Below are 20284 nucleotides of genomic sequence, written 5' to 3' on the forward strand. Positions count from 1 at the left end.
TTCAACAACAATAGCGCGACTCTAATGTCATACGTTCACAGCCTGCAACCACAACGGTAAACATGAGGTAGATCAACCCGGACACCAAGGCTACCACTGGGCCGCACATGGTCATCAAACACATTTCAGTGAAGATTGTGTGAGCAAGTTGCATATTAAGAGTTAAATTATTAACAAGAAAGACACATTCTATGGACCACTGGAGTTTAAGTTAAAGTTTGGATCATCAGTCGTGTATTTGGACACATTTTGGGGCTCATTTCATTTGTCTTTTCCCTGCTGGTAACTTGTATAGTGCAAGTTTACATTTCCTACCCTCAGTGACGTTCAGCTGATCTCAGAATCATTGGTTTGGGTCTTGTGCAAAGCCTCCATGGATGGTTTTGAAGAGGACGCACCCCATCGGTTTAGTACGAGCTCAGCATGCCATCAAATATCACACTTCCATATGATTATCAGTCCAAAATGCTTGTCAAATAAATAAGAATCCCGATGGGACCTGATTTTCATTTTCAATAAAAACACAACACAAGAACAGGAAGGGATACATGACACGTTGTTAAGGACTCATCTAGGTAGATTCTTCTGGTCTTTGCAACATAACATGAAATGAAGAAAGACATCGTGACCAAAATATACTGGCAAAAGTTACACAAGGCTTAAAAAAAACAGAAACGTCAGTAACCCTCAGCGGTTCAGGGGGTGATATAATATATTATTAATGTAAACAACGCTTTAAACAGTACAGTAGTCCAAAATCGAATTATTTCATTTTGCTGCACTCAGGCAAACAACATTTCCCCGTGTCACACTCAAATGGTTTCTTCATTGTCGTTGGTCCGAAAAACAAATTAGAGACTTGAGCAGTGACTGTATGAAAAGTCACTAAAAAGGCATATTCGTTGGACAACCCTGTGCAGAAACATACAAAAACATTCTACTTTCAAGTATATGAAATGATCTGATCAGCTGCTTTGGACATTGTGTAACCCTTTCTTTGATTATAACCTATGCGTTGCGGGACAAAATATGGCAGATTGCGAGTTAATGTGAACTCACAGCAGTCAGTAGCAGGATATTTGGCAGTGAAGAGGCGGGCTTATTAAATAGCATTAACTGACGTAATGTGATGATGCTTCAAATACCTAGTATTCAAGTCAGTAAATGCCTGAATCCAAAACATTTACAACAACTACTTCCACGTTGCTCCGTCCGTCTGATTGGCATTCAACATTTACAGATGAGTTGTCAAAGTAGAACCCTGTGGTGAGTCAGATAAAACTTGCTTCGTAGTTGTATATTCCAGCCTTAATAGAACATATAGGCATACTACATTCTTGAAAGGACACAACTTGTACTTTTCTTTTGTCGTGAATAAAGTCTTTGGATAAACGCACGCGTCAGTCACTTTGAGACTAAAACCACAGCCGTCAGAAAGATTATCGATTCCACGTATATTTTTTTTCGAGGCACAAGATGAAAGTCCATTAGCAGTTCAAACAATCGGGAAATCCAATGAAGGTCAACCTCTATGTTAATATCTCTTTAACGCAGTGAGCTGACTTTCATAGTCAATGTGGCTGTGTGGAGTTGGAGAGGCAGAGCCGGTGAGGACGGGACAAGGAAAGCGAAGGGAAAAGGCAAAGGGGCAGCCGAGGATGTTTTTGGTGCGCAACAAAAATAAAAAATACCGGTGATTTGAGAAAAAGCTTTCCTTCCTAAAGCGGCCTCCCTTAGATCTCCCTTTAAAACCCTGAGATAAACATGTATGTCCAGAATGGGACATACTGCAGACAAAGCACATCCATATGTACAAATACAACCTTCAAATAGTCACATCGTTGATCAGAGAGCGTCCATGTTTTTCCCCCATGTCATTTACAGTAGAACACAAGCTCAAGTGGAGACAATCCCAGCTACAAGCAAGAGTTTAAAAACACAAAGCACCGGCCCTCTTGAGAGTCCGGCGTAATGCACTGTGGTAGTACAGATGAAAGGAAAGCCTTATCAGGTGGCCTTGTGTCCACTTGCGGGGGGCACTTTGGAGCGAGTGCTCCAGCACACTTCCTCTGACCTTCCATCGGGAACGGCAAGGATTGTGATCGCTGGCTGGTTCGAAATCAAATCTGTCCTCGTCTCCGATTGCGCTTTTTTTCTTCTCAAATCGGTTCAAACGTGGCGGCCGGTCAGAAAGTAGAGGGGCCGGTCCTCACTGCAGTTGGCCGTCTGAAACTCGTCCCGCAGGCGGAACTGCCACTCGTCCTCCAGCTCCAGCCGGACGATGGTCTGGCGCAGGGAACTTCGGTCCTGGCAGATCACGCAGAGAGTGGCGCCTGTGGACACAATCGGGGTGAAAAAAAAAAAGAAAATCAGAGCGGGTCGTCGTCTAAAAGCCCTGCTGGTATCCGTCTGAGGCTGTCCTGCTTACTAAAAGCTACACAGGCTATGATCTGTTTACAGGCATCACGTTACTACCATTTATTATATGTGATTATCGGTCAGAAAGACACAGGAGTATAGACACAGGCCTCAATCGAGACATACGGGAGCGTCGCACGCCACTGAGGTTTTAAGATGGCATGACGTCGCGGAAGTGTCACCTTTGAGGAAGCGGAATTTCTTGAGGAGTCCAGAGACGACAAAGGAGTCGCAGAGGTAAAGCAGCAGGCCGCTGAACAGCAGGCCCTGGTGGTTCAGGTTGGTGGAGTGTGGACGAGAGTTGATGTAGCACACAGAAATCTGAGACAAAAGACGCGACACACGAGACGCACTTTGTTAATTTCACTCGCGTGAACTATGAAATAACCACGAATGAATCCTGTGGGGAGCAATTGAAGGCGTCTTGACAAGCAGAGTCGTAGCCCGCATTGCGTGCGCCGTGCTTTGTGTCCGGGCATGTAAATGATGAAGTTGCACAACAAATGTAGCCGACAGTGGAAATGTGCATTGTTAGCATTCAGTGCATGTAGGTCAGACTGTTCAGAGCAAAACAGATGGTGAAATCGTGCAACATGCTTCTCTGGTATACGCTTTACTTTAGAAATTCCCCTGAAACAGAAGTACAGTATGTATGAAATACAGCATGTCTGGGTTCTTTTAGCCCAAAGAGGTTTTACGACAGTTCGGCCGGTAAAGTCTTGAGGTTGATTTAAGCTGCAGGAAGGATGCTTTCAACCGCAGCCTCCTGGGAGCGCTCACCTCGGGGCTGATGTTGAGGTAGCTGTCAATGGACAGAACTGGGTTGCTTCTGTTCCGAATGGCCATCGGAAACAGTCTGTGGCTGCAGCTTTGCAGGAACTTTTCGAGCAAGAACTGGGCCGGGGCGTCCAGGAGGGTCTGCTCGCTATCTGGGGCGCAAACATACTGCGGCGGGCTGATTGCGGCGGGGTTTCCCATTTCCTGGTGAGGGAAGAAAGCAGGTGGTTTTTTTTTTAGAATCCCTCTTACCAATGGGTGTTTTCTTTTTGTACGAACAAGAGAAATACCATGAGCTTAGGCTTGACCAGGAAGTCTTTGTTTCCCCCAACTGGAATGTGTTTCTTCATGAGGCTGTAGGAGTTGAAGCGACACAGCAGCAGCCCACTGCTGTTCACCCTTAAATTGAAGTCCACCTCCTCAAAGCTATACCTGCACGTAAGCGATACCAGCGGATTAGGACTCGGCAGGAATCACAAAAACGCGTGACCGGTGGACACGATCCTCCACTAACTTACCGGTTCAGGTCGTAATGAACATTCTGGGTCAGGTCCACGTTCAGCATGACGCAGTCATGGAGGTGACACCGGCTGAACGGGTAGCTGGGAGACTTGCGAGCCAGGCTGCTGCTCCACCGGCGCGTACCGCACATCGCGTACAGGTAGATCTTCGGTGTGCTTTCCATGTGTTGCAGCATCATCTTTAGTGACACGTTGATTCCATCCGATGTCTCACTGGTAGAGAAAAAAAGGAGGACAGAGCACATGAGAATGCTTTTTATTGGGGGAGAGAGGGGTCGCAAACACGGTTCAGAAATCACATACCTTTTCTGTACTTTTCTTTGGGCCCTTTAAATATCATAAAATAGACATTTTCAACCTTAGTCATAGGGGTAATGAATACTAAACCGTTGCTTTAAGTGAAAAATGATCATTGTGAATAATTCCCACTCTAAAAACTGAGCGACTTGTCTCTATGTACACGAATCAGAATCCATAAATACCCGCTGTCCGCCGGCTGGTGGGTGTTCCACAGCACGCACGAGTCGTCCATCATAACAATGAAAGGCCATACATCTTGCCTCTTGACACCTTGCTCCTCCAGTCGGTTTCTTTCCAGCTCCAGGTTATGATACGACAGCTCTTTGATCATGAAGCGGGCAGCACCTTGAACAGACAGCAGCACGCCTGTCAAGTTTTCTATTCATACTTTTTTCTCAGAACTGTTACACCGACAGTGCCCTTCGACTTACACACAGTGCTGCAGGAGGGAATAAGCAGGCAAATTGAATTTACACAGTGTGTGTGTGTATGGATTACACATGTACGAACTGTAAGTGGACTCTTACAGTTCAGAAAATGCATGCTCCTTATTGACACACAAAGTGTAATAAAGTTTATACTGATCAGAAATGTTGGCAAACCGCCACGTTGACTTGACACTCAGGGTCACGGTTAGTCAAAATGGGTCAAAGGTGATCCCTGTCGTTGTCTATTTAATAGGAATTTAGCTTAGATACACTCATTTCAGCTGATTTTAGTTAACAGTCAATTTAGATTATGCCCAGAAATACATTGCTGATACGTGGGATGGAAAATGTGTTGCGCAACAGTCTGGACACCTCCGTTTGATTGAAGTAAGCCAGCAAGCCGCTCACCAACTCCCGTGTTGTTGAACACGGCCGGCAGGACCAGTAAGATGTGGTTGGGCCAGTACTTTCTGTAGAGGGGCATCTCAAACTGCTTGACCACCAGAATGTGCAGATGAGTGGCGCCCTCCATGGCGTGGTAAATGTTGAGCAGGCCGTGCTCCTGGCGTCCTGTCGTCGGGGTGAAGACGGGACTCTTTAACAGATTGGGGTCCTAGAGACAGACAGAGAGAGAGAGAGACAGAGAGAGAGAGAGAGAGAGAGAGAGAGAGTAAAGTTGTGACCCAGAAAAACATTGAACAAGTGGATTTGTGACGCCTCAGTTTTGAGCTTTAGCAGGAAGAGATGAGCAATTTCACCCTCTCCAGAAATATACAGCACCTACCTACACACACACACACACACACACACACACACACATTTATATAATCAACTAACCTTGGTGGAGATCAGAGGCAGGCACATGCTCTCCAAGTGGCTGCCCTGCTGACTGAAAACAAAGTGCTGCTCCTTGGCTTTGGGAATGACAAACTGGAGCTGCACCTCCTCCCCCAGCATGGACGAGCAGAAGGTGAAAGCATGGAAGGTGCACTCCGACAGCTACGACACACAAATGCAAATGCAAGCACACACACACACACACACATGCACTATTAACACAGAAGGATCACCATTAAGCATGACTGCCGGGAGTAAAAAAAAGTAGATATACAGATATGAAAGTGCACCTATAAATCAGCAATGTTACTCGGTGTTGACGGAGGTGAGGTGTGTGCACTCACCTGCGTGGCGGGGCCTGCTTCACAGTACTGGTGACACTGTTCACAGTGGTGAAAGGCATTGTGGGCGGCAAACCTGCTCAGACGTATGGACTTGGTCACTCGTTTGGCTGGCGCCTGGCTCTCGTCCTCTTGCTTAAACTCTGCCGGTGGCAAACATCCAACACGTTCACACGTACACTTTCAGATGACATGTTTTTGTTGGCGTTAAATTGAATTAAAACCAACGTCGTTTTTCCAACGGCAGATGAAATGACTAATTCAGAGAACGCCTCCGCTGTGTGTTCGCATGTTTCTGCTGACCTTTTAAGTACTTTGGCCTCTTGTCAGTGTAAACAGGGCTGGCCTTCCTGAACTTAGGGTCCCGGGGGTAGGGGTCAAAGGGCAGCTTGCGCACTTCCTCAATGTCCGGCAGCTGGGTTTTTACAATGGACGTAACCTCTGATGTCTCTGGAGATGAAAAGATGTGAATGAAAGAAAAACAACAACAGCTCGACAGTTAGTAGTTCCTTTTTTATATCTATGGTGTGTTTAAGGTCGGCATAAACGAGTCAGCAATGATCCTCACCTTCTTCCTCCTCCTCCTCCTCATCATACACATCTACCTCCAACAGCCTGATGAGCATTCGAAACAGGATACGAAGAAACTGCAGATAGGCACCGGTTTTCCCCACCTAAGTGAGGACAAAGAAATATCCCTGTAGTGTTACACTAACACTGAAATCCAGACGCATACATATTCACATACTAAGACTCCTTTTGTGTTCCGTTACCATAAATATATACATACTAGGACTCATTTTGTGGTCCGTTACCATAAATATATACATACTAGGACTCATTTTGTGTTCCGTTAGCATAAATATATACATACTAGGACTCATTTTGTGTTCCGTTACCATAAATATATACATACTAGGACTCATTTTGTGTTCCGTTAGCATAAATATATACATACTAGGACTCATTTTGTGTTCCGTTACCTGTGGGGGTCCGCTGAGTAGCAGGCGTCGGGGATGTGGCACAGACGGCGCTTCGTAATCGGCGTGATGCTGCCTGGTGATGGTCCACTGGCGGTAGTACTCGCTCTGCTCCGCCCCCTGCAGGTTGGGAGTGACGAGCGGCCTCAGCGGGCTGCTCCAGGCCATGTCCGCGTGAGGCAGCAGGTAGAAGGAGCTCAGCTGACTCCCCGACTCCCCCGCCAGCAGGCTGTACGCCGCCCGAGACATGATCACAGTCCGCGGTGACACCCGAGCGGGCTTAGGCCCTCGGCCGCACTGGGTGGACTGGCTGGGCCTCTGCGTGGAGGAGGACGACGGGGAGGAAGAAGAGGAACTGGAATACACAGAGGGAGGGGCCTTGGAGGCCTTGGAGGGGTTGGCGGAGAACTGGCTCTCGAGGGAATCGCACTCCTGCTTGAAGCCCTGTGTTGCCGTGCCCGTGTCTGAGGTGCCGGCGCTTTCGGGCGGGCAGGTGGAGGTGGAGGGCTTCTGGAAAGAGTCGGAGATGTCCGTTGAACTGACGCCGTTCTCCGCCAAAGAGCCTGAGCGGAGACATGAACAAACAGCTTAGAAGAACAGGACTTAAAAGGTAACGCTTTAAAGGCCGAGACTCGGGGTCTCACTGAGGTCGGGGACCCACCAGAGGTCCTGGTTGCAGCGCTGCCGTTGCTCTGAGGCCTCTCCAGCTCTTCGCCGTCGTTTAAACTGGTGGTGGCCCTCTCTCCGTCGGACTCCCGAGGGGCCATGGCCTTCTTGGGTTCCTGGACCACGCCCATGGACACGTAGGTGCAGGCCAGACCCACCTCCTGCTCCAGGGCCGTACGAGTCAGGTAGCTGGAGTCTATCAGGCGCAGGTCGCTGTATTTCAGAGACCTGGGAGGGGAAAAAGGGAAAAGGGTAACTGGACCTCGTGCAGAGAAGGCAATCCACACTTTGAGTGCAGATGAGTAAGATAGCACTTCAAGTCAAGGCGACAGCACACCAAGAGGAATTATAGATGAGCGAAAAGGAAAAATCCTGCAAAGCACTGAATGGTTTAGGGCCTGAATACGTTTGTGATCTGCTGCTACCTTATGAACCATGCCGACCCTTCAGGTGGTCTGGGACCGGTCTACTTTCTGTCTCGAGAGTCAGAACTAAACATGGAGAAGCAGCATTCAGCTTTTCTGCCCCACAAAACTGGAACAAGGTCCCTGAAAGCTGCAGGTCTGCTGAGACCCTCTGCTCCTTTAAATCCAGATCCAGACTTTAATTGAATCAGATTCAAGGATATTAAGTTCTGCATCTCATCACTGTATTTTTCTTCTTAAACTGCACTGCAACTTTAAGTCTATTTTTTGCTTTTTTTAGCTGTTTTTAATGTTTTAAAATTAATGTTCTCAATTTGTTTTAAATCTTGTTTTCTTCTGCATTATGTTTAATGCTTTTGTGTGAAGCACTTTCATTGCCTTGTTGTTGAAATATGCCACACAAATAAACTCCATGATTGGCTATTTAATATGTTTTTTGAGTGACGGGGTTGCGGTTGAGTTCACCTGGGGAAAGTTTCTCCCAGAGGATCCTTCCCTGTGAGGATGACGATGCAGGGCAGCCCTTCCAGATCCTCGTACGTGTGTGGCACCCAGTCTTCATTCTCACAGCCTCTCCACGCCTGAAGCCAAACACAAAGCACAACATGTTTACTATTTCGTTATGAATGCATCATTTAGAACCTAAAACAAGAACGCATGTTGGGTTGATACTGGATTTAGACACTTCCTTTTCTTTTGTTGCAGATATTATTGTTTTTGAAATGCCTCATTTTAAGAAAATAGTCGACAGGTCTCTTACGCAAAAGGTGAAGAAGTCGTACTGTTTAAAAGAGCTAAGAATAGAAGTTCTTTGGAACAAGTCTGAGAATACGAGAGAAATGAATTCCCTGATAATTACTTACAGAATTCCCTGCAAAAATCTTCCTTGATTCAATAAACCACAGTAACTTTGTATGAACGTTATTCAAACGTTTAATCGAAAGCATTTTACAAACAAAATGACGAGTATTCTGACCTTGAGGCGGTTCGTGAAGGTCCTGTGCAGGTTGAGCTCGGTGGCCGGGCTTCCCAGCAGCACTGCGAAGCACAGCTGGAGCCCCAGCTTGTCCCTCACGTCCTCGAGGCGCTCCCGGGCCAGCATCGCCAGCTGCAGCGAGGGGACTCGAACCAGCAGCATGTGGCCCCGGCCCCGGGAGCCCTCTCTGCTCGGGGCGTTGATCAGGTCCTCCACCATGGCCAGGGTCTCTGGGGTGATGTGGTCTCTCAATGACGGGGAAGAGGTCAAGGCCATCATGGCCTCGGTGTACTGCTGAATCAGCAGGTAGCTCCGGATCACCATGCTGTGCAGGTGCGGATGTCTGGCGCACAAATACGAAGAGTTTGAGCTGTAGTGCTGACGATAACGTCTTTTATTCAACAGATTTAGAGCGGTTGGTGTTTCTTAGCGTGGCCACAGCCAGAAAATGATAGAAAACACACATCTGTAAGACTTGATATCGGATGGCAATATGATAATCTCTGTTCATGGCACAGCACTGACCGCTCCAACAGCGTGTGGACCATCTTCTCGAATGCCTCGTCACAACGCAGGATGGGGCTGGCCACGCCCCACTGCAGGGAGCTGCTGTAGTCCCTCAGGCCAAAGTAGAGCAGCTCGTTGGGAGACTGCTCCCCCTGCTGGACGACAATTACAGTCAGCGCACGCCGTCCTCTCATTTATGCCGACGCGTCTCGTACATTCACGACACTGCACCGGAGCCAGAGTTGAAAAGCGGACATAGCTTATTGAGCAGATAATGAGTCTTCTCTTGTTGCATTATGCTTAATCTGAACGCTAACTGAGTGCATTCACTATTAAATTCAGTTTTATTTGTGTGGTTTCCCACCTTTTTGCTTTACAGCCCCTTAAAATGTGTCAGTGTGTAACCATCATCAACGATTGCATACGTCGATGGCTCATGAGTAACTATTTGAGTAATCTTCCCCAGGTCTGAATAGTATGCAAGAAAATGTTAACAAATGTTAGAGGAATGTCCTTTTGTGCAGCACGTTGTTTAAAACAATGTGGTTTTAATGGGTTTGAGAGTCACCTGCTTCAAATGATATCATTTTTTGATGAAAATGTTACATTATAAAGTGTTTCTGTTCATTCAGATCGATATAATGAGAAGAATAACAATTGCAGCGATAACACACCGGGCTGTGCTCTGAGACTTTCGGACAAATATGAAAGATTTTGGTTCCCAAATATTATTAGGACTGACCCAGACCCCTTTCTACTGGATTAGAACCGAACACACAATGACCTCGAACCAGACCCAATGTCAGTTTGAAGACTCAATAGCATCATACAGTCATGTGACGGATGTGTCATGAGCAGAAACATGGAAGAATTGTCAAATGAAAGCAAAAATGCCCGCCAAAAAGATATCTCATTTAATACCGAAAAAGTCAATCAGGTACCTCTCTTAGTGTGAGTGAGTGTAAGTGCGCCATAGGTCCACCAGGGGGCGTAGCTACACCACAGCTGTTACAAACTGGCCCTAACGTCACAGTATTTCAATTTGCCAAAGAAATGAAATAGTTCATATGTCAAAAATGAAGACTCTTCTCATACCGTCAGTGCATTTGGGCTGATTATAACTCACCAGATTCTCGAGGGAGGGCCAGTGAACTTCGTTGTGGATGCTGATGCGGGACTGGTGGGTCTGCAGCGTGTACGGGAAGCAGCTGACCTGCAGGACCAGCAGGTTTATGGCATCCAGGACTTCCTGGCAGTTGACCACGCGGTCGGCCAAACCCTGCAGCTCGCCGTGGCACACAGAGCCCGACAGAGCGCTGGAGAGGGAGCAGGACAAAGTGTGTGAATTATTAGGATATTCTTGTTACATAAAAACTAAAGTTGATTGCAAACAACATCTTGATTAGCGGCCATGGTTCAGGAAGGCTTTCACATCAACAACTGCCCAGTGTGTTGAAGGACATATCCCAAGAAAACCACTCTGGAAAACAGGAAGTGATCTATTTTAGCTTTGGGCAGTGGCAGCAGTTGTTTACTTGGAATTAGACCTTGGCTGAACATGAATGGTGTCAATGAGGAACAAATATCCTTCTTTATTTAAGTAGTTTAAAAGTCATACAAAATATGCAGCATATACAAAAGAAGAATAAGTAAATAAAACTCAAAAAATACTTTAAAAACACTTAAAATCATCATTGAAATGAAAGTAAATTGGAAGTAAAACTCAAAATAATTGGACAACATTTGACCAAAATTCAAGGCTAAAGATACTGATGCTGTGTTTGTTGTCGCTCGCCTGCAGCTGTTCTCCCCTCTCCACTTTAAAGAGTGCATCAAAAGGACAAGGCTAGACTTGCAGCCATAACAACTCCTCCTTTCACACATCTCGAGATTACCAACGGAGCCGAGCGGCGTCGGCGGAGTCCTCTTACCTCGTGAGGTCGACGTGCGAGTTGTCGTGAATGAGGACGAACAGGGTGTAGGGGTTCTGCTTGACTTTCCTCATGAAGGCTTCCATCTTGGCGTGGACGTCGCCGTCCAGACGCACCACGTACTTGTCGGATTTCTGGTGGGCCGAGCAGACGTCTTCGATTCCCAGGTCGACGAGCACTCCTGTGCAAAAACAAGCAAGAGATTAATGGTTAACCCTCCTTCTGCGCCCCAGTTGCTTTCTCTGGAGAACAAAAAAAACACAGTTAATTTGATCTTGTTGTGAATTTGTCCAATCGGGGCAACTGAACACATACAATATTAAATTGTGGGGTTTTTATTGAACGTTTGTACACCTGTGGTGTTCTCGGTCATTAGAAATAAATGGGTCGGACTCCAATTAGGTGTATGAAGTTGCGTTTCATCGGATGAGGATCAAAGCAGGTAGAGAAGTCATCCTTGAATCTTAAATCATGTTTTGTCATTCATCCCGCTGAACACAAACCTGATTGCCGGATGCGCTGTGCCGTCTGGTGTACCAGAATGTGAGATGGGGGGACCAGAACAAGAAAGTCCACTTTACAAAAACGCCCCAAGTCGAGGTTCTGGGTTCCCGAGTCGGCGATGGAGCAGACTTGAGAGAGGAGGCTGCGGGCCACGCTCAGCTGGGTGGGGTAGATCTGGAAGATCTTGCTTAAAAGCTCTGCTACAAGAAAACAGACAGAAGGAGATGGTACATGTGTCAGAGACGCTGTCAATTTATTGTGTAAAAAAAACTATTTTATAAGACACAAATATTGCCATAAAAGTTGAATTCAGTCACAGGTAGAATATGGTCATTTGCTGCAGATCAAACATCAGGGTTCCAGCGTATGTAGAGTCCTGTATCGATTGTTTTTGGCCGGTGCGAGTGCGACGCAGGGGCAGTCTAACCTCGCTCCGATGGTGGTGACATGCTGGCAGCCTCCTGGGAGTGGATGTGGTCAGTGACATCGCCCTGGTAGGGCTGGACGACCTGTCCCTTCCATCTGCGCTGGTATCGCACCAGCTGCTTGTCCAGATTGTCTCCTGAAAGCAAACAGTCGCCGTAGTCACACAAAGAACTCACAGCCAAGCATTCAATATTGTCCTTGATACGCCGCGCGGTCAATGCGAAAAACACAGATAGCGATTTATCCTACGAATCCGACTGAACTGATAAGAGGGCCACTGTTGTCCTTGATATTCTTTCAGTGTCAAATGTGTCAACGGGAAGCAGAATCAGTCGGCCATTATGGAGCGTTGGCTTTAAGGGAAATATCTTGCTCCTGAAAAACACTTGAGGCAACTTTCAGTGAATCCAAACGAAGACATTGTGTGTTTTTACAATCCCTTGATGCGCTTCTTTCGCCGCACAGCACTCACCGAGGGACGTGGTTCTGAAGTGAGACGCCAAGATGCTGACTTTCCCCGTGATGAGTTCGTAGCTGATCTCCTTGAGAAACTCATTGGTGGTCAGCATGCCTTCAGCTAAGGCCCTCGCTTGGTATTTCCCTGTGTCCGACACACAAGGTAAGATGGTTAAGATCGTAGCTGTGACACGCGTACTCCTGCACAGACTGGTCGACGGGACGGAGGGGCGGGGGGGCAGCCGAGCCGGGTCGGCGTCACTCACCCAAAACGAGCACACAGAACTCGTTGCCGCTCATTTTCGAGGCACATATGATGACGACGTAGGTGGGCAGGCACTTCTGAAGGTAAGGACCCTCGCTCAGAGAGCGGAGCGACTCCGAGATGCCCTCTCCCAGAGAGTTGTGGGTAACGACGACTTGGACGCTGCCCCCGGAGACGCTGGCTTCCAGCCGAGCCAACCAGGGCAGCTGAGACGGGGAGATGGTGGAACCCCTGGGGCAGCACAGCATGGCCTTCAAAACTATCTGCTCCAGCTCCTCCCTGAGAGGAATCTGGCCCGAGCCTGCAAGAAACAAGATATGGAAGCGTGCATGTTACAAAGACAGCTCCCGGTCATCCATCCCAATACCCTCCTTCAAAAACGCAACATGTCAGTCAAAAGAACGGCTCCTTAGCGTGCGTGTTCGCATGCGTTGCTCACCTAAACGTGCAAGATACTGTAAAGTGAGCAGAGTCATGGTCTCCACACAGAGAAGCTGGCTGCTGTTGAGGCCCAGCGTCTCCAGGGTTTTGTCCGTCAGCTGGCTGCTCTTGTAGCAGCTGACCAGGAGGGGGCTCACCACTATGTCCCCGACGTTCCCATAGAAATAAGGTAAGGTGCCATGGCCTGAGAAGAAAGGTGATCATTAGATGAAGCCTACAAGAACACATGGAAGCAGAGAACTATTGGGCAACAAAGGCGAATATCAACTCGGCCTTAAATTTAGACACTTCATATTGCAAATAATTAGGAGGAAATGGCTCACTAATGCAAAAAAGGGTACCAAATGTATAATAATGTGTACTAATCTGATCTCACTATCACTGGATTTGAGTTGAACCAACTTTTACAGTTGAAATATTACGATGAGGTAGATTTAGCATTTGGAAAAAAAGTTAACGTTCCATTTCTGAACAGTCTTCACTTCCGGATAATCAGCAAATAATCAGTAAATGAAGATAAATTGCATTTTACTTGACACTTAGTGGCTCTGATTCAGTTCTTCTGACACTGCCACACATTGTTTTGACGCGCCCTGCCGGATATTTCATTGAAGTACAATTGAAGTACAATTGAAGACATGAAGCTCGTACCGATGAGGATGACGGGGCGGACTCCGGAGGAGCTGAGCAGGTTGTCTGGGACGATGACCGTCTCTCCAGCGGTGACGGGTTGCGGCTGAATGACTCCGACTACCGGCGGCTGAGGAGGGGACACTCCTAACACGGCACCTGGAGGGAAACAATGGAATAACACGTCCATGCTGGGGTTTACCACTGAGAGATTAATCGCGGCGCAGGGTGAGTTTGAAATGATCCAGAATGGAACGCAGCGGTGTTATTCTGGGCTTTTGTACTGTCACAGAAATGTTATAAATTATAGGAATACAATCCAGGCAGACGATTTCGTTGGATGCTTGTAGGGATAACCACAATTACATGATGTGGCAGAAATCATTTGAACTAATTATACAAAAAAAACCTCTCTCCATCTCCATCTCCATGGAGATACTGGGTGAATTATCCCTAACAACAAGAGGACGTCGTAGGGGATGTGACGTATATATCGCTGACCCAGGGGGAGAGGAAGCGTGGTGGAGGGAGGGAGGGCGGGCGGGGCTTATCAACAACACAGCCTGTACTCCAACGGGAACACACACATGCTCTCTCTCCCACACACACACACACACACACACACCGACTCTGACTCATCCCATTACAGCTCAGAGAGACGTCCACATTTGGGTTCAGGGAACCGACCTGGAGAGCAAACTACCGGCCGGATGGCCGAAACGGGGACGGACGTCGGCGGCACGGGGGCCAACGCGCTGGGATGCCAGCTCCGGTGGCGCTTCTTCGGAGGGCCCGAGTTCATGGCGGTGGATGCTGAACACCCCGAAAACAGGACGGAGGATGACGTGAAAACAGAGAACGGGACGGAAACAACAGAGACGATCAGGAACGTTGTCGGAGGGACTCACCGGGACTGTCTCCTAAGTCAGCGGTGCGGTACGCCTGACCTTGAGGCCCTACGGAGACCTGGGAGGGGCTCAGTAAGGGAGGACGCCCGTCAACACTCAGGCCGCTTGCCGGCCCGTTCACCCTCAGAGCTGTGGGGACTAGAGAGACGCACACATTCACACTGATAGTCACACAAATATTCACAACGCTGGAGATAGTTGAGACTTTATATTTCACTGTATTGAGTTCTTAAGTCATGTGTTTAATGATTGTGGAAACAGATGTACTCAAAGTAGAGCACAAGCTGATGGGAATTCAATTAGTTTTGCCTGTTTAGCCAAAAAACAAAAAGGACACTTTATAATTATTGGCCTGACGATGACGCGAAAGGAAAAGTCATTTGAACCACAACGTATTTAGGATTCATCCTCTGGGCGACATGAATGTCTGTCAAGAATATCACGGCAATGCATCCAATAGCTGTTGAGACATAAATAGTATTTTGGCAGCTGTGACTACCTGCTGAGCAATACATCAGAATTAGTCGGTACTACTAACAGAGACTCATTGATTTCCTTTCCATGAACGTATTGCCAACGACCGGCTTGGACATTTTGCAATCTCATATTCACTGTGTTTGCGATACACTAAAGCATCGATTAGTGTGTGTGTGTGTGTTTGTGTGTGTGTGTGTGTGTAGCCTCTGCTTGTCAATAGCACAACCTTGTAAGCGCTAATGGACAGCAAAGCCTTAAAAAGTCATTACAGCATTACTCCCTTTAGTATTGATCGGTGTGCACACTCACACACACGTCTGTTTGTGTGTGTGTGTGTGTGTGTGTGTGTGTGTTTGTCTAAACGGGCCAAAGCACAGCTTACTTTTGGCTTCACGGTCAGCCGCTGCTCTATCTAGCACGTAGCTAAGCAACACTTTTCAGCACAAATGAGTACGGCCATTTGAGTGTCACACACATAAAAGCAAAGTGTCATCAGCATCTGAATCCTTGCAAATGTCACAAAGCCTGCGTGCAACTAGGACTCGTGGGACTGAGAGGTATTTCTCTCTTGGAAAACACATCGGCGTGGCGATTGGCTGATGAAAAGAAATGTCACGGACTTAAAAAAGAGCCTCACCTATTGGTAGAGTCTTGTTTCCAGATGTGGAGGACAGAGGTTTGAGGAAACTGCAGTCTCTGCTGAGCTCCTGACTCCCGAAAAAGACAGAGGATATTTGCGTCGTTCTGGTGGGTGGAGAATCTGGAGGGAAAAAAACATTAAAACATTCAAAATACATCTAAAATACATGTAAAATACATCTAAAATACGCGATCTCCCAGCTGCCCGAACACACACTTTTGGTTTGGCTCGTCTGTGTCTGTATCCAACGTCCACTGCACAATACAAACACAACTAACTCTCCTTTTTATCAGTCATTGCAGGATAAACAGTCATTTTGGAGCAGAGGGGGGAGAAGCGCATGCTGCTGTGTTGAACTTCTTGGCTTTCCAAGTGCCTGCGACCTCTTTGGGAGTAAGATGTACCTGAAGGTCGCCGTCAGGAGATCTCAAGCAACGGCAACGGCGAGCCCCGCGGCTCCGCCGTCTAACACGTCAATGCGCGAGTTCTCGGCCGACAGGGAACAACGATCAATATACCGTAAGCCCAGAAGCGTCTTTTTTTTTTCAATTAAAAGGAGGGAATAGGCGCTCTGGTTAAGAGGTCAGAGAGAGAAAAACACCTCCTCGAAGAGAAGCAGAATCTCTCTTGCGGTCATGTAAGCATCAATCGTTCAGACCTCTGTACCAGTACACCGTTGCTATGGGTTATCTCATACCACAAACAGAATGAAAGCTTATTTTTGGCCTAAAAACACGATGTGACGCGACGTCAGCAGCCGATTTCAGACAACCACTGCGAAGAGCAATGGCAATAAGAGAATGCACTGAAAATGTGAGTTCTGTCGATGGATTACCGGTATGTGACCAGAATATACACAAAAGCAACAAAATGAGGTGAAGCACACCCGTCAAAGCCTCTTTGTCACCGACTCACTCACAAACAGCAGAGTGGAGCGGTTCAAGAGTCGGAGGAGGCTCACCCAATCAATTTCAGGGCTTAGACATCACCGACTATTCCTGAGGCAACAACGTCTTCAGCGTCAACCAAGCAACGCGATAAATCTTTTTTTTGGCGAAATACAAACATTTCGGATTGTCATCTTAGGGATTAATGGAGGCAATAACCAACTGAGCTCGCAGTAGACACTTCAACCACATCGGTCACTTGAATCACTTCATCTGGTGCAATATAAGTACACTTTAAATACATGTGGTATTCCGTCTGTATATACAATACTGCGATTGTGGATTCTCTACTGTTTTTATCGCTGTTTATTTATATTTACTATGTGTCTCTTGTGTGCACTTTATTTGTCTGCTGCTGTAATCCTGCACTTTCCCCCACTGCGGGACTAATAAGGGATTATTTTTATCTTCATAAAAACCGACATAACATTAGTCTGTGTTTACCACAGGTGTCCTCTGTGCGGCGTACAGCCTCACCTGAGAAGGAGAAGGGCGAGGAGCTGTGTCCACTGGCGCCGCCGTTCTCTTTGCTGCTGACAGAGGAGGACGAGCTGGGTTTGGACGTCGACGCACTGCTGGAGATCTGGCGGGTTTTACAGTCTGGGGAGGAACAGAGAGGAGTGACCAAAACGGTGACAAAACGTCAGAGAATGAATCAGCGACTTGAGACAGGAGTTGTTGTTGTTGTTGTTGTTGTTTTTTAACCTTTCCAACAGATGAGCGGCCCTTTGTACAGAGCACCCTGAGGATTCTTCACCAGGTGGTATTTTAAGTGCTTCTGCTTCTTGGGCTGGGTGGATAACTTCAGGTTGATGTGGTTGGAAAACTCAGTGAAGTATCTGAAGCCCTTTTCCCCGCATCCCACGCAGTTTCCTGAAAAACCTGGAAGGACAAAAGAAAAGGTGACAAGGTTGTTTACACAGGGATGTGCAACAAAATGCAGTTTTGCTGAATAAGAAGAAAAAAAAGACAGCATTATATCATTTGTGGCGGTTGGAGGATGAATCAGGGACATTATTCACAAATGTTTCAGTCCAGTCTCCGGTCAGCCGGGGCTCACAGTAAAGTGTGTTCCTTCCAGCAGGAACTCAACAAGATGCTGACAGCGAGCATCCTCCTTCCCTCTGATCTCAGAGCCGAGGCACACACTGACCTAAAAGTGCATTTTTCCCATTCTCGTCGGGCAAGAAGCGGCGGTCCACCGCGCACACCAAGATGTGCTCGGGGACGCTGGGCGACTTGGCGCCGACCAGTTCGAAGCCTGCCGGGACTTCGATGGGCTCTGTTGCTATGGATACCAGGCGGAGGTCCTTGCCGGCTTGACAGAACCCTGAGGAGGAAAGATGTTTCAGGGAAACAGATGTGACGTTGGAGGAAATAAAGTCAGACTCTTGGGTGTGTGGGACTGCCGGTTTATACGTTTAGGGATGAAAATGAAGACATAGAAATCAGATCTTCTGTGATTCTATCATCTTTGACAACGGGTTTGATTTTTTGCGTTTAACTCAATGTAAAAGTTGTTGTGCTTCAATATACGCATGTCTTGCTTTTATCATTTGAAATCAAGGCGTGGTCGGGGTTACCGTCCAGGGTGCAGCAGCCGTCGGGTGCTGGAGCCTGCAGGTAGGGAAGCGCGGGGCTGCTGCTGTCCGAGTCCTCGTCTTCCTCCAGCTCCTCCGGATCGTTGGAAGAGTGGCTGTTCATGAGCTCGTGGCCGGGCGCCTCCCCGCCGTGGAAGTCCACTTTCGGCTTTATGTCTGATGGACATTTAAAAATGGATTATTTTCACTCGAGCTGGATTAGAACTATGGGTAACACATCATTATGAGGGGATTTAACAGCGACTCCTTTAACAATAACTTAAGAGTATTTTAATTCATGCGTAGCATTAATGAACATGAATGGAAACTTAAGTAATAATAGCACATACATGTATATTGATGTGGGTTTAAATGATTTCCCTTATAATCAATTCCAAATAACAGCTCCTTGTGGAGAACTTCTTCAGATAGGATAGCCACATCTTTGTTTTAGGGCAAATACATTAGCCCGTACACATGTATGTATTTATAAATGTCCACCAGAGACGCACAACATGAGCAGCTTTAGTGCTGTCGACATGGCACTTCCTTACCTTCCATGTTACCAGGATACTGCTCCGGCTCAAGGTAGAGCTGCGTGAAGATCGGCTGTGGATCTCCACTGGTGGAGCGCAGCGATGCCTCAATAGAGTTGTGGAGAGCCTCTTCAAATCGAGCCGATTTCAGTTGCCCGGCATATGAATTCCCCATTATCTGTGAGAGCGGGATAATGAGAAACGTGCACGGTCGTGGTGGCCGTGTGCATCTCTCATTCACGGGTTAGTTCCTGACGTAAGAGCAGCGAGCGCCGCAGAGATGGCGAACCAGCAGCAAGAGTCTCACATGACCGCATTCGTGTTTTCAGATGAACGCGGGTGTTTCCCTCAGAGGGTCCCAACGACTTATCGATAGACCAATTAAAAAAAGAAGAAAAAAAAAATCTTTATATGCGAGTGTACCGTATGTTTCACTGTTGGTAGTGTGTCCTGGGATCAATGTGTTTGGTTGATTAGAGGCTCCTGCAAATAATAGGAGAAGCCAGGATGACCAATAACACACACACACACATGCACTCAACATATATATGTGTTTCCAATCGCACACACACAGTTTCTCTAAGTCAGCCCAAACATAATAGGCAAAGCTAATGGCTTTTTTTTTTGTTTCGCTATTGGGGGTCTCTTTCTCCTTCCGTCTGTTGTGTCACTCGGCCTGCTCGGCCCCCACCGCCCCAGTGTCCACTCGGGGACATCTGCCGGGGTCGGCTGTGTGGGCTTGAGGTTGGCCGGCTCTCCGGTGCGGCAGGTGGCAGCTGGACAGAGGGCCGGGCATGAAGTCTCAAAGAGGAGCGCGCGAGAAAAGGGACAGGGGGGAGGGTGTGCGTGTGTGGGAGGGGTGGAGAAGCCAGAAAAAGAAAGGAAGACAGAAAGCGGTGGAAAAGCGTTGGTCAATGGCCGTGCAACGTCACTGTGTCCATTCATTCCACAATGGAGCTTCCCACTCAGACCCCTTAATACCCAGCTAGTAATCAAGAGTGAAAATAAAGGGAGTTTTGGCTGCTTTCCTGACACTGAGTGTGGCCTGATGCGCCTCCCGCGTGTGTCCTTGGACTCTATTTGACTGGTGCAGACCAGTGGTGTGGTTCATCACCGTTAGAGCAGCCAAGTGGAGGTCCAGCCTGAAGACTTCAGCTGTTTGGAAAAGCGCTTGGAGCACTCGCGTGACAAGGTCACGCGTCGCAGCTTTACTTTTGACGAAAGTCAGGTGCTTAAGTGACCTAAACTTGGAGGTTGGATTTTCGTAACCTGGCCTCTAATAATTGTTTTCCGACGCAACATCAGCCTTGGTTTGTAGATGTTTATTTGAATGTGTTGCCGTAAAACAGCTTGCAAAAACAGGATTC

The 20284-nt window shown here is 47.5% G+C and overlaps 1 protein-coding gene across 1 annotated transcript in view; it reads right to left on the bottom strand.

The window, feature by feature from the left end:
* greb1l (GREB1 like retinoic acid receptor coactivator) overlaps positions 1 to 20284 on the bottom strand; it is a 39956-nt gene continuing 19672 nt past the window's right edge. Inside the window, exons 3-34 of the mRNA XM_068569786.1 lie at positions 18936 to 19095; positions 18385 to 18558; positions 17955 to 18131; positions 17507 to 17683; positions 17279 to 17401; positions 15852 to 15974; positions 14738 to 14875; positions 14517 to 14642; positions 13851 to 13988; positions 13198 to 13383; positions 12760 to 13059; positions 12510 to 12638; positions 12039 to 12173; positions 11611 to 11811; positions 11108 to 11288; positions 10303 to 10492; positions 9195 to 9328; positions 8670 to 9012; positions 8159 to 8274; positions 7264 to 7496; positions 6606 to 7165; positions 6191 to 6296; positions 5926 to 6072; positions 5626 to 5765; positions 5282 to 5443; positions 4853 to 5057; positions 4199 to 4361; positions 3714 to 3929; positions 3486 to 3627; positions 3199 to 3399; positions 2601 to 2739; positions 1 to 2333 (exon numbers count right to left, since the gene is read on the bottom strand). Of these exons, the coding sequence (XP_068425887.1) occupies positions 2170 to 2333; positions 2601 to 2739; positions 3199 to 3399; positions 3486 to 3627; positions 3714 to 3929; positions 4199 to 4361; positions 4853 to 5057; positions 5282 to 5443; positions 5626 to 5765; positions 5926 to 6072; positions 6191 to 6296; positions 6606 to 7165; positions 7264 to 7496; positions 8159 to 8274; positions 8670 to 9012; positions 9195 to 9328; positions 10303 to 10492; positions 11108 to 11288; positions 11611 to 11811; positions 12039 to 12173; positions 12510 to 12638; positions 12760 to 13059; positions 13198 to 13383; positions 13851 to 13988; positions 14517 to 14642; positions 14738 to 14875; positions 15852 to 15974; positions 17279 to 17401; positions 17507 to 17683; positions 17955 to 18131; positions 18385 to 18558; positions 18936 to 19092 (5826 nt within the window). The 5' untranslated portion in view covers positions 19093 to 19095 and the 3' untranslated portion in view covers positions 1 to 2169. The remainder of the gene's footprint in view (positions 2334 to 2600; positions 2740 to 3198; positions 3400 to 3485; positions 3628 to 3713; positions 3930 to 4198; positions 4362 to 4852; positions 5058 to 5281; positions 5444 to 5625; positions 5766 to 5925; positions 6073 to 6190; positions 6297 to 6605; positions 7166 to 7263; positions 7497 to 8158; positions 8275 to 8669; positions 9013 to 9194; positions 9329 to 10302; positions 10493 to 11107; positions 11289 to 11610; positions 11812 to 12038; positions 12174 to 12509; positions 12639 to 12759; positions 13060 to 13197; positions 13384 to 13850; positions 13989 to 14516; positions 14643 to 14737; positions 14876 to 15851; positions 15975 to 17278; positions 17402 to 17506; positions 17684 to 17954; positions 18132 to 18384; positions 18559 to 18935; positions 19096 to 20284) is intronic.

Source organism: Clinocottus analis, unplaced genomic scaffold (assembly GCF_023055335.1).
Source record: "Clinocottus analis isolate CAN_PGR_092001 unplaced genomic scaffold, fCliAna1.0.p SCAF_11, whole genome shotgun sequence".
NCBI lineage: Eukaryota > Metazoa > Chordata > Actinopteri > Perciformes > Cottidae > Clinocottus > Clinocottus analis.